The sequence below is a fragment of the Macaca thibetana genome, chromosome 13 (genome assembly GCF_024542745.1).
Source record: "Macaca thibetana thibetana isolate TM-01 chromosome 13, ASM2454274v1, whole genome shotgun sequence".
In the NCBI taxonomy this organism is placed as follows: domain Eukaryota; kingdom Metazoa; phylum Chordata; class Mammalia; order Primates; family Cercopithecidae; genus Macaca; species Macaca thibetana.
The window spans coordinates 74277027-74288723 of NC_065590.1; the positions used below are offsets into that span (position 1 = coordinate 74277027).

Genomic DNA, 11697 nt, shown 5'->3' on the forward strand with positions numbered 1-11697 from the left:
GCCCCTGGATGATTACAGAGACCATCATTATTCCTATTTTGTGAATGGAGTTAACTTAGCCCTGCTCCAGGTCTCAAGCTTGACTGTCCAAGGTCACACAGTGAGGAAGTATTAAGGTCAATTAGGAGCTCCGTATTCTAATTCCAAAGATTGAACTTCCAACCACTGAGCCATACTGCCTCTCATTCAAAGCCAAACTGAGACCAAGTAAGGGGAGGAAGAGGAGAAAGGCAACAAAAGCAGGTAAGATAGAAGGGAGAGGAGGGGAGAAAGCAGTGGCACTTCCTTCTTATAACCACACAGTTTGGGGTCTCGATGGCAATGTATGCACAGAATTTCAGTACCTAATGGACTGTCTCTACGTGATGTGCTCAATCCATAACAGGCAGGGAAAATTAACAGACACATATCAGTTTATACATATACAGGCAGACCTCATTTTTTGTTGCTTCACTTTACCGCACTTCGCAAACACTGTGTTTCTTACAAATGGAGGGTTTGTAACAACCTTGCATGCAACAAGTCTACTGGCAACATTTTCCCCACAGCAAATGCTCACTTTCTGTCTCGGGGTCACATTCTGGAAATTCTCATAATATTTCACACTTTTTCATTATTAATGTATCTGTTATGGTGATATGTGATCAGTGATCTTTCATGTTACCATTGTAATTGTTTGGGGGCACCACAAATCGTACCCAATATAAGACAGAAAACTTAATTGAGAAATGTTGTGTGTGTTCTGACTGTTCCACTGACTGTTCCCTCATCTCTCTCCCTTTCCCTGGGCTTCCCTGTTCCCTGAGACACAACAATATTGAAGTCAGGCTAATTAATAACCCTACAAGGGCCTCTAAGGGCTCAAGTGAAAGGAAGACTCACAAATCTCTCACTGTAAATCAAAAGCTAAGTGAGGAAGGCATGTAGAAAGCCAAGACAGGTCAAGAGCTAGACCTCTTACACCGGTTAGCCAAGTTGTGAATGTAAAGAAAAAGTTCTTGAAGAAAACTGAGAAGTCAATGCCTGGCCTCAATGTTTCAAAGGATGGGCTGACTTTCCTTTTAGGGGCTAACGCAGCTGGTGGCTTTAAGTTGAAGCCAGTGCCAATTTACCATTCTAAAAATCTCAGGGCCCTTAAGAATTATGCTAAATCTGCTTTGCCTGTGCTCTGTAAATGGAAAAACAAAGACTGGATAACAGTCCATGTGTTTACAGCATGGTTAACTGAATGTTTTAACCCCACTGTTGAGACCTATTGCTCAGAAAAGGTTCTTTTCAAAATATTACTCCTGACTATGCACTTGGTCACCTGTAAGCTGTGATGGAGATGTACATGGAGATTAATGTTATTTTCATGCCTGCTAAAACATCATGCATTCTGTAGTCCATGGGTCAAAGAGTAATTTCAACTTTCAAGTCTTCTTATTTGAGAAATACATTTCATAAGGCTATAGCTGTCATAGATAGTGATTCCTCTGATGGATTTGGGCAAAGTAAATTGAAAACCTTCTGGAAAGGATTCACTGTTCTAGATGCCATTAAGAACATTCATGATTTATGGGAGGAGATTAAAGTACCCACATTAACAGAAGTTTGGAAGAAGCTGATTCCAACCCCAATGGATGACCTGGAGAAGTTCAAGACTTCAGTGGATGAAGTCACTGGAGAGGTAGTGGAAATAGCAAGAGAATTAAACATGGAGCCTGAAGATGGGACTGAATTGCTGCAATCTTATGTTCGAACTTGAACAGATGAGGAGCTGCTTCTTATAAATGAGCAAAGAAGGTGGTTTCTTGAGATGGAATCTAACACTGGTGAAGATGCTATGAACATTGTTGAAATGACAACAAAGAATTTACAATTTTATATAAACAGATGATAAGGCAGCAGTAGCGTTTGAGAAGACTGACTCCAATTTTGAAAGAAGTTCTACAGTGGGTCAAATGCTATCAAACAGCACTGCATGCTACAGAGAAAGTTGTCAAGAAAGGAAGAGTCAGTTAGTGCAGCAAACTTCATTATTTTCTTATTTTAAAGAAAGTGCCACAGCCACCCCAACTTTCAGCAACCATCCATATCAAGGCAAGACCTCCCACTAGCAAAAAGATGATGCCTCACTCAAGGCTCACATGATCTTTCCACTTTTTAGTAATAAAATATTTTTAATTAAGGTATACACTTGTCTTTTTAGACATAATCTATTATTGTACACTTAATAGTCTACAATATAGTATAAACATGACTTTTACATGCACTGGGAAACCAAAAAATTTGTGTGACTCACTTTATTGAGATATTTGCTGGAACTGAACCCTCCATATCTGAGGTATGCTTGCAAATACAGCCCTGATGTATTTTTCTGTAAGTACCAAAACAACCAATTTGTGTCACACCAACAAATTATGTAATATTTTCTCTCCACTAAGAAAGCAGGAAACCATTAGTAAAACATGCATTTGGAGAAAGATAAGACCAGTTTCTCCTTTATGTATAAATCATTGTACTGAACTACCACATCAGGGAGCTTTTAAAAACATGACCCTGATAGGCAGCTTCTATGTTTGTGTGTACTTCAAAAATTTTGTAACTAAAAAAAAAAATTTTAGTGGAAAAAAACACCCAAGTGTTCCAAAGCGTTTAAATCTTTTTTTAAAGGCACTCTATGTAATCAGCAATAATTCTGCAAATTTCCAGCTCTCACAAAAATATACATATATATATATTAAACATTCAACTAACTAAAGAAAAACTGGATGTAAAAACCGCATGTGCGGCAATCTTTGACTGTACATAACATTCTTCAAATCCAAGCTATCCCAATGTTTAGAGGGTTCCTGCCTTGAGAGGTTTCTCTAAATTGTTAAGCATTGAGGTTGGCCTTTAAATTCCCACATAAAGGGTCATAAATATTGCCCAGGATTGAGTTCCTTCTGGATCAGTTTCTCAAACTGTGGGCCACCTCCATCAGCATAACTTGGGATGCTTGTTAAAAACCCCCAAAGATTTTGATTCAATTTGTTGAATTTAACAAGTTTTAACATTTTTAACAAACCCTTCCAGTGGTCCCGCTGGACATTCACGTGTAAGAAACACTAATCTAGAATCTCTTTAAAAGAGCCCCAGTAAAAATGGCCAGAGGCATCACCAAAATTACCTGTGGCCAATTCCTCATCTCTCCTATCACCCCCTGGAGCAGCCAGAGCTGCTGCTGCAATAGAAAAGTAACCAAATTAGATCCACAGTCACAGACTGTTCGGCAGCGGCCCAGTCAAAGTCCCGCCCACCCATCCTTGGGTCAGCTGCTAGGGTTCCCAAGTGCCCCCAGAATGAGCCAACTCTCAAAAGCCATCTCTCCAGCCTGTGCGCAAGGCATCCATGGGCTTACATCATGAGTTGAATTGTACTCCCCCTACAAAAAAAAAAAAAAAAAAAAGTGTTGAAGTCCTAACCCCAAGTACCTCAGAATGTGACCACCTTTGGAGACACGTTCTTTACAGAGGTAATCAAGTTAAAATGAGATCATTGCGGGGGGTGATGGGTAATCCAATGTGACTGATGTCCTTATAAAAAGGGGAAATTTGGACACAGATACACACAGAAGACAATGTATAAAGACACAGGGAAGAGATGGCCATCTACAGACCAAGGAGAGAGGCCTAGAACTGCCTTCAGAAGGAAGCAACCCCATCAACACCTTGACATCGGGCTTCTGGACTGCAGAACTGTGAGACAACACATTTCTATTGCTCTAAGTCACCCAGCTTGTGGAACTTGTTACAGAAGCCCGAGAAAATTCACATAGCTTGGAAAATCAAGAAGTGAAGTTAGGCAGTAGAAGCCAATCCAGATGACTGAGGGCTGTCAGGACAGTTTTCAGACCAAGACCTCAAGAAAGAATGTCACAGCACTGGATGTCCAGGAATCCCAGGGCAGTAGGAAGAGCCACAAGATCTGCAGTGGCATCTGAGCACTGCCCCACTGTTGGGAATAGGGGTAATAAAGCATACCCGCCTCAACGACACCCACAGGGTGTGAAGATCAAGGAAACGCTCTCTGTAAGCTCCACAGCACCCACACAAGTTACCCCCGCCCCATCGGCAGCTCCTCTCTGCCAGACCTGATCTTGGTCCATATTAAAAGGGTGGTGACATTTCCCTCGCACTCCAAGTCACCTCTGTTCATTGCTAGGAAGGACTGGGAAGCAAAATCTGCACTTTAGGAAAATTTAATTTGAGCTCTCGAACATGTTTGGGTACGTCTGAAATATCCAAGACAACAAATAACAGGGGCAGAAACAGCAAAACCCCGTGGTTGTCAAAGGTGCTTTCAACAAGTCGGGCTTCCCAAAAGCCAAGGGTTCACTGGGCGGCAAAAACTCCGATAAAGCAGAGCAGGCAGGGAGCGGGTGGTGTGCTCAGCAGGCCCACGGGCTGGAGGAGGGCTTCATCATGAAGGTTTAAGCACTATTACAATGTAGAATTTATGGTTCCTAAATGTTTATTTGAACTAGTCTTGAGAACACATACTTGACCTAGTGTGAACTTGACCTCTGGGTTCCTCTCTCTTTACCGAGGTTGTCTGTGCCACATAACAAGATTCTCCAGCTGACCCTCCCACATGGGGGCTGGGGTGGCCCTACCAGCAGTTGCCATGGTAAACCTCACTGCAGATCTATTGGCAAAGCAGCTGTCAATGGCCATAGCAGGCACACAAAAAATATATATAATCACTCTGGGCTCGACTCCCAAGTTTGGCAAGCACGATGCCAAGTCAAGAGGGATGGGGGACAGCCTGAGAGAGTTCTCTAGGTCACCTGAACTCCAGCCACATCACGCCCTCCTGGATGATGGCATCCACCACTGCGTCTCTGGGCACCAAGGGTGCATGTGACTCTGTCTCCTTTGCATATAATTTAAGGAAAATGTCTAGAGTTGGGTTTTTTCCCCTAAAGAGGCATGGGCTGAATGCCAATGGAAAAGCAATGGAATATCGATTTTCTGTTTCTTGCTAAGGAGAGAACAAGTCATTTGATGTGCCATGAGTTAAGTGAGTAAAAACAGACCTGCACTCCCTACAGCTGGCTGTGTTTCTCCTCTATTCATAGAACCTGGCACATGGTAAAAGCTAAACAGTAAATGCAAGAACCATCCATGCGTGTATGGAAGGCCTGCAACGTGCCAAGCACCCACTTTGGATTCATATCTGCCATCATCTCTTTTCTCTCTACCCCATAATCCTGCCAGCCCAGCCTCACTCTCCTCTCTTTCATTCTTTTGTATTGCCTATTCCCATGTCCAGTGTTCTCATTAAAGCTGAGCCTACCGGCAATGTCTCTGTCTGGCCTGCACTTACCCTGAGACGGGGGCGAAAACACTGGAAGAAGCAATGAGGCCATGAGGGGAGGTTCAGTTTGGGTATACGAAAAAAAAAAAAAAAAAACTACGAAAATGATAGGAGGCAAAAATGTTACACATCAGGGGTTTAATGCCCCACTTGGAAGACAAAGTCCCTAACCCACAAAACCTTCCTTTAAATGTTAATTCCTTGGAAAGAGTCGAAATGTGGTTCATCTCTCCATCTCTGTTGTTCAAAACAGGTAACGCTACCAAGCGTCATCCAGTATTAACTAAAATGACACATCCCACACTATAATTTCAATTCCTAGGGATCCACACACAAAGAGTGTCTGGAAAAGCAACATTAACATGCAACCAGGCGTCTCTACATAGTGACTCGGTGGCTACAGCCCGGAGGACCACCTTGATGAGTGCACGAATCTATTCTTTGCCCCTGTGTGGGTCTGCCGCTTGCTTGTTCACATCTCTCTGATTTGCAATTTAAGGTTCACTAAATCTTTGGTCTTCAGAAGCATTTGATCATGGTCCATTTAAATTAGGTTTCAATAACTAAAAACAATCCAGACTTGCTCAAAGGGATACCTTATTTTCTTCACTGGATTGGGCAAACACTGAACAACATGAACACTTCCAATCTCTTAAACAGAAATTTGTTTTGCATCAATTGGACATGACCTATATAAAACTCAAATTCTTCATTATCTTCAACGTGTCATGACAATTAGAAGATATCCTGGGTTATACATTTAAATGTATATGCACATTTTATGATGACTATTATAAGGGGGAACTTCATGTGGGCATATCATTGGTTTTTGTATTCTTATGTGTAATAAACCATACCCAAGTGTAATTGTTCAATCTCAGCATAATAGGGAAGTGAGAGAAGGAAACCACAAACAGAAGAAAACCAAGTCATCGATAAAGCAGACAGAATTTACTTGGCTTGATCCAACACTAATCTCTAATATTAATCTTCCTGGTTTCATCAAGGCCTTCATACCCATTTTTTTCATCTTGACATGTGCAACCATCCTACAAAGAAGGTAAGGTTTTAGCACAGGCATTTCTGAATGGGAAAATACAGGCCAGACAGGTCACGTGAACTCCCCGAGGCCACATAGCTAGTGAGGGTTTCAGCATTTGAATTCAGGTCTTCTGGCCCCAAAGCCAGGAGTCTTTCCTGGCATCACACTACTCAGCCATGGACACAAGGTTTACAGCATCAGCGGGAGCCCCAGTGGTCCCATCTGAAGGTAGAAGGCTCTCTCAGCTCTCTGGACCTCCCAGACACATGCAAAGTAAGTCCCCTATTTTAAATATCCATCTCAGAGATACATTATTTTGGACTGCACGCTGACTACCCCAGCATGCCTTTTAAAAACACAATTATTTCTGAAGAAAGCTGTGAATTAAGTTTCTAGCAATTGTACCTAAATTCATTTGTTAAACTGGGAAGTACAGGAAGGCTAATCTTCTGAATGCTGAGAACCACGTAGATCCTGGTGTTGTCCAAGGGCTACCTCCTAGAAGCTGGTAGGAAAACTTAAGCCAAATGCTAGAAGCATTGGTTGTAGGTATCGTAAGATTAAACTAATATAGCAACTTCCTCTAGAGCCCTGTAAGTAACTTCAACCCTGATTTTTCTGACCAGCACTTCTGTGATCTCTCTCTGGTTTACCAGGCAGCAAACCCAGCTAAACCTAGGCACACACACGTCTTTGCCTCTCTTGCCTGGAGAAGCAGGAAGCCATGAGGTGATTCCCCAAGATCTGGAGCATCTTGGGATCTTCTAGAACATCTTTGGATCCCCGAATCCCCAGGCAACCTGAAAATGGGGGCCTATCCTCTTTTCAGAGAGGGCACTCAACTGCATTTGCCAAGCAAACTGATTAAAGCCTTAGAGCATTGTCTCCAACAGGCATCAAGGAGCTTCTGCCTATCTGTAAAATCTTGCTCTGAATTCTTTTCTTTTCTTGAGGTGGAGTCTCTGCACCGCCCAGCACAATCTCTGTTCACTGCAATCTCCCCGACCCAGGTACAGGCAATTCTCTTGACTCAGAGAAGCTAGGATTACAGGCATGCGCCACCATGCCTGGGTAATATATATATATATTTTTTTTTTTTTTTTTTTTTTTTTGAGACAGAGTCATTGTCACCCAGGCTGGAGTGCAGTAGAGTGATCTCAGCTCACCGCAAACTTCACCTCCTGGGTTCAAGCGATTCTTCTGCCTCAGCCTCCCCAGTTGCTGGGATTACAGGCACACACCACCACACCCAGCTAATTTTTTTGTATTTTTAGTAGAGATGGGGTTTTGCCACGTTGCCCAGGTTGGTCTCTAACTCCTCAAGTGATCCACCTGCCTCAGCCTCCCGAAGTGTTGGGATTACAGGCGTGAGCCACTGCACCAGGTCTACTGGCTAATTTTTTAGTGGAGACAGGGTTTCACCATGTTGGCCAGGCTGGTCTCCAACTTCTGACCTCAAGTGATCTGCCTGCCTCGGCCTCCCAAAGTGCTGGGATTACAGGCGTGAGTCATCGCACCAGTATAAAGATTAAATGTATTTTTAATCTTTACACAGCAATATCCCATTGCATTGGTGCTGTAACGGATGAGTTATCTCCATGTTACAGGCAAACCATATCATACCAGGTTTTGGACAGAATGAGTTACTGAGGGGAGGGGAGGGCATGTCATTTGGCCTGAGCAATGCTAAATTCTAAACAAATGCTAACACATTTCTGACAAGTATAATTTAAGAACTTAAAAGTGAAAAATTATGACTTAATCTAAAATGCCTAGAACCCTGAGCATTTCTGATCTAGTGGTCTGAGCATTTCTGATAGTCAGAAGGCTGTTCATGTCTGTAATTCCTGCTTGATCATAAGACATTATAAAACCTGTGGACATTCACCTTTTTACAAAAGTAAGGCCATTATGCCAAAGCCCTTCTGTTTCCTTCAGGATTGAAGACATTTTTCAACAAACAAGGCCACTAGATTGACTGTATCCGAAATTTTTTTAAATTCATCCACCTGTATTTCAAAATCCGAGCATCAGAAATTTTGAACAATTCCAATCCACATAGGAATGCCTCGGTCTCTATGCAAAGAACAACTAAGAATGCTTCACTTTTTCTGAGGGGGAAGGTAAGACTCCTTTATGTCCAATGAGCACCCAATAGCATCAATTCATCAAGAAGAGCCTCAGAATACATTTAACCTGATCCTTAACTTTACAATGCATAGGAGAAAAATTTTCCAGGGTTCTCAAATCTATATGCATCATTAACACATTTTTTTAAAATACTGCTGGGCGGCCGGGCGCGGTGGCTCAAGCCTGTAATCCCAGCACTTTGGGAGGCCGAGACGGGCGGATCACGAGGTCAGGAGATCGAGACCATCCTGGCTAACACAATGAAACCCCGTCTCCACTAAAAATACAAAAAAAAATTAGCCGGGCGTGGTGGCGGCGCCTGTAGTCCCAGCTACTCGGGAGGCTGAGGCAGGAGAACGGCGGGAACCCGGGAGGCGGAGCTTGCAGTGAGCCGTGATCGCGCCACTGCACTCCAGCCTGGGCGACAGAGCGAGACTCCGCCTCAAAAAAAAAAAAAAAAAAAATACTGCTGGGCATGCATGTGAACTGCAGAAGCACTGCAGAGAACCCCACCCATCAGTTCTGAAGAGCAGCAGAGAAGTGCATTCTAGAAAACCATCAGGCCTCAAGGATGAAGGATTCTGGTTGCTGTTTTCAGGAAGCTATAAAAACTATTGATGTTTTACTCCAGAATAGGGCCCTCTACTCCCCAATCCCCTCCTGCCATCACCGTAAAGAATGTCTTTCATTTGTTGGTATCATGTTCAAATTAATTACACTGGTTCTGCCATATGGCATATCCTCAAATGGAAATTTTTTCCTAGCTCCTGATTCACAGATGTGCCAGAGTGATGAATATCTCTGTTGAGTTCAGAGAAATCTTGGATGCAATGCATTGCTGCTGGCATTGATACTAACATTACCCTGACCCAGCCCTTCCTAGGTGGTAATGAAGCCTGCAGGTAATGGATGGATCGTATTTCAGACTTCAACTTCCCCCGAGCCCTTTCAAGTGGCCCTCATGAGATGCCCCCATGTGGACACCCCCCCCCCAACTTTGCCTACTGTGCAGGGCCACTGTGAACGTGGCAACTTACGTTTGGTGCACCTCTGGGAGCCAGGGGCCTTACTCCAGCCATGACAGCACCGCCCTCCACAGACATTGACCCTGAAACAAAGCAAGATCGCTGAGTCCAGCAGCAGGAAGACTCCCTTCCCAAGAACCCAAGCTTCCAGCATGTTCCAGAAAGGCCAGCCTCCAGCTTCTGCAACCCTTTGGATGAGACAGAGTCCTAACAGGTACCCTGGATGCCCAACCCAAAGCTGCCCAAGCAGAGGGGCAAGGCCCATACATATATCAGGGAATGCTGGGAGAACCAAAAAGCCTGCATAACCTAGGCCTATACAGGAAGGGAGGACAAGGGCCCAACAAATGGTTTTCTCACCCCCAAATTACAGTAGCGCCAATTATTTTTTTTTCTATTATCTGGGCCAACATTTTAAATTGGAAATGAGTTTCAGAGAGAACTGTCCAAAAAGGAGTGAGGTCACATGGCCTGCTATCACCCCTGAAAAAAACATGCCAACTAAGCAAAACAAGTTTTCCCCTACACCCCAACCTGAGACGAACTGGGGGAAATAGGAGGCCCACGAAGGGAAGAGACTATGAGCGCCCAATAACAGAAACATTCCAACCAAAACTTTTATCAATACCAAGACACCCCACCACAGGAAAGCAGACTCCACAGGTGCAAGGAAGTCCAAGCCCATGATTTCTCTGATGCTGAAAAGTTCCAGGCCGCAGAACAGGAGCTGGATCTTTACGGCTAGCCTGCCCTCGAAACATTTTTTTCATTAGCTAGACCAAAATTAAAACTCAGTTGCAGTTTAATTGATGCTGAGGGATTAAACTGTAGTGACCTCAAGTTTACGCCCATCTTCTAGGAGCAGTTGGGTTTGCGCACAGAAGGTTACGCCCCAGGCAGAAATGCCTTTTGTGTTTACCCGCAGCTCGGTAACAATGCACTCGGAGTTTCACGTCAGTAAAAGTCCCTGGGCTTCCCCGCACTCCGCTCTTCCCGCGGCGCTCAGCGCAGGCGGAGGCGGGGAGAGAAAGCCGACCCACCGCGCGCGAGCGCCCCGGCCACCGCAGGCTCCGAGTGGCCCTGACCCCGCAAGTCCCTCAGCGGGCGGCGCGCGCGAGGCTGGCGGGCGGAAGGGGGTGTGGGCTTACCCCTGCAGCTGCTGCTTCTGGTGAACCTGCAGCCTGGAGCCCCCGCTGCTCTGGGTCTCCTGCGGCACCTTGGAGCGCACGACTTGCCTGCCTTGTTTGGCGAACGGGGCGGCTGCCGGGTGGCCGCCGGGCTTGGGGTGGAGCTGCCCGCCGGGGGCCGCGGGACGCGCCGGCTCCGGCGGCGGCGGCGGTCTGAGCCCCTGCAGGGCCGCGCCGCCAGGCTTGCTCGTGCGCCGGGTCCTCTCCGAGGGGACCCCGGGGGAGGCGCGGCTGGGGGCGCCCGCAGCCGCCGAGCTGCGGCTGTACCTGGCGTTGAGCGCGACGTTGAAGGTCCGCGAACGCGGGGGCCCGCTCAGGGGCAAGGCGCCCGCTGCCAGGCCGGGGCCCGGGTGCACCACGTAGGTGATCCTCCGCACCCGGCCGTGCGCCGACGACGCGAGCAGTCCTGCCCAGAGCAGGAGCCCCCACCTGAGCCAGGCCCCCGCCATCGCGGGCCCCAGCCGGCGCGACCGGCCGCGCGCGGTCCGGCCCCCTCCCCCGGCCGTGCGGCTCGCCTTTCCCCGCGCGTTCGGGCTCCCCCGAGAGCTGCCGAGAGCTCGGGAAAGGCGGGAGGAGGCTCTGCGGGCAGCTGAGCGGCCCCAGACCCCGGCCGATTGTGGCGGGGAGCAGGGGGCGGGCGTGGGGGTGGGGAGCGCGTAGCCCGGGGAGCGGGGAGGGGCGAGGGGAGCGGGCAGTGCAAGGTGAGGGTCCGCGCGCCCGACCGGGGGTGCAGCGCGCGCCGCGGCGGGGCCCGGCGAGGGTGGCCGAGAGCGAGCGAGAGCGCGCGGGACACTCTGAGGCAGCCCCGGCGGCGAAGTCTTTTAAAAGTTTCCCGTGGCCCCGAGTGTCAGACCTGAGCAGCCAATCTCCGGCAGACGTGACGTCAGGCGGCAGATCCTAATTGGGGAAGGCGTGTGAGGAGCCTGAAGGCGCGCCGCCACCCTCCACATCCACAGGGGTTGCTCCCGTG

At 46.9% G+C, this 11697-nt stretch overlaps 2 protein-coding genes across 7 annotated transcripts in view; one reads left to right on the forward strand and one right to left on the reverse strand.

Moving 5' to 3' along the window:
• The window catches only part of LTBP1 (latent transforming growth factor beta binding protein 1), a 446965-nt gene extending 435789 nt beyond the window's left edge, over positions 1-11176 (reverse strand). For 4 of the 6 annotated variants that reach the window (XM_050754124.1, XM_050754125.1, XM_050754122.1 and 1 more), the window contains exon 1: positions 9553-9617. Coding sequence is in view for 2 of the 6 variants with exons in the window: in XM_050754120.1 (XP_050610077.1) it covers positions 9553-9623; positions 10689-11176 (559 nt within the window). In the remaining 4 variants the exon portion in view is untranslated. Of the gene's footprint in view, positions 1-9552; positions 9624-10688 lie in introns of those variants that run through there. The other 2 variants (XM_050754120.1, XM_050754119.1) reach the window with 1 other exon arrangement.
• DPY30 (dpy-30 histone methyltransferase complex regulatory subunit) overlaps positions 1-11697 on the forward strand; it is a 937477-nt gene that overhangs the window by 20646 nt on the left and 905134 nt on the right. The window lies entirely within an intron of this gene.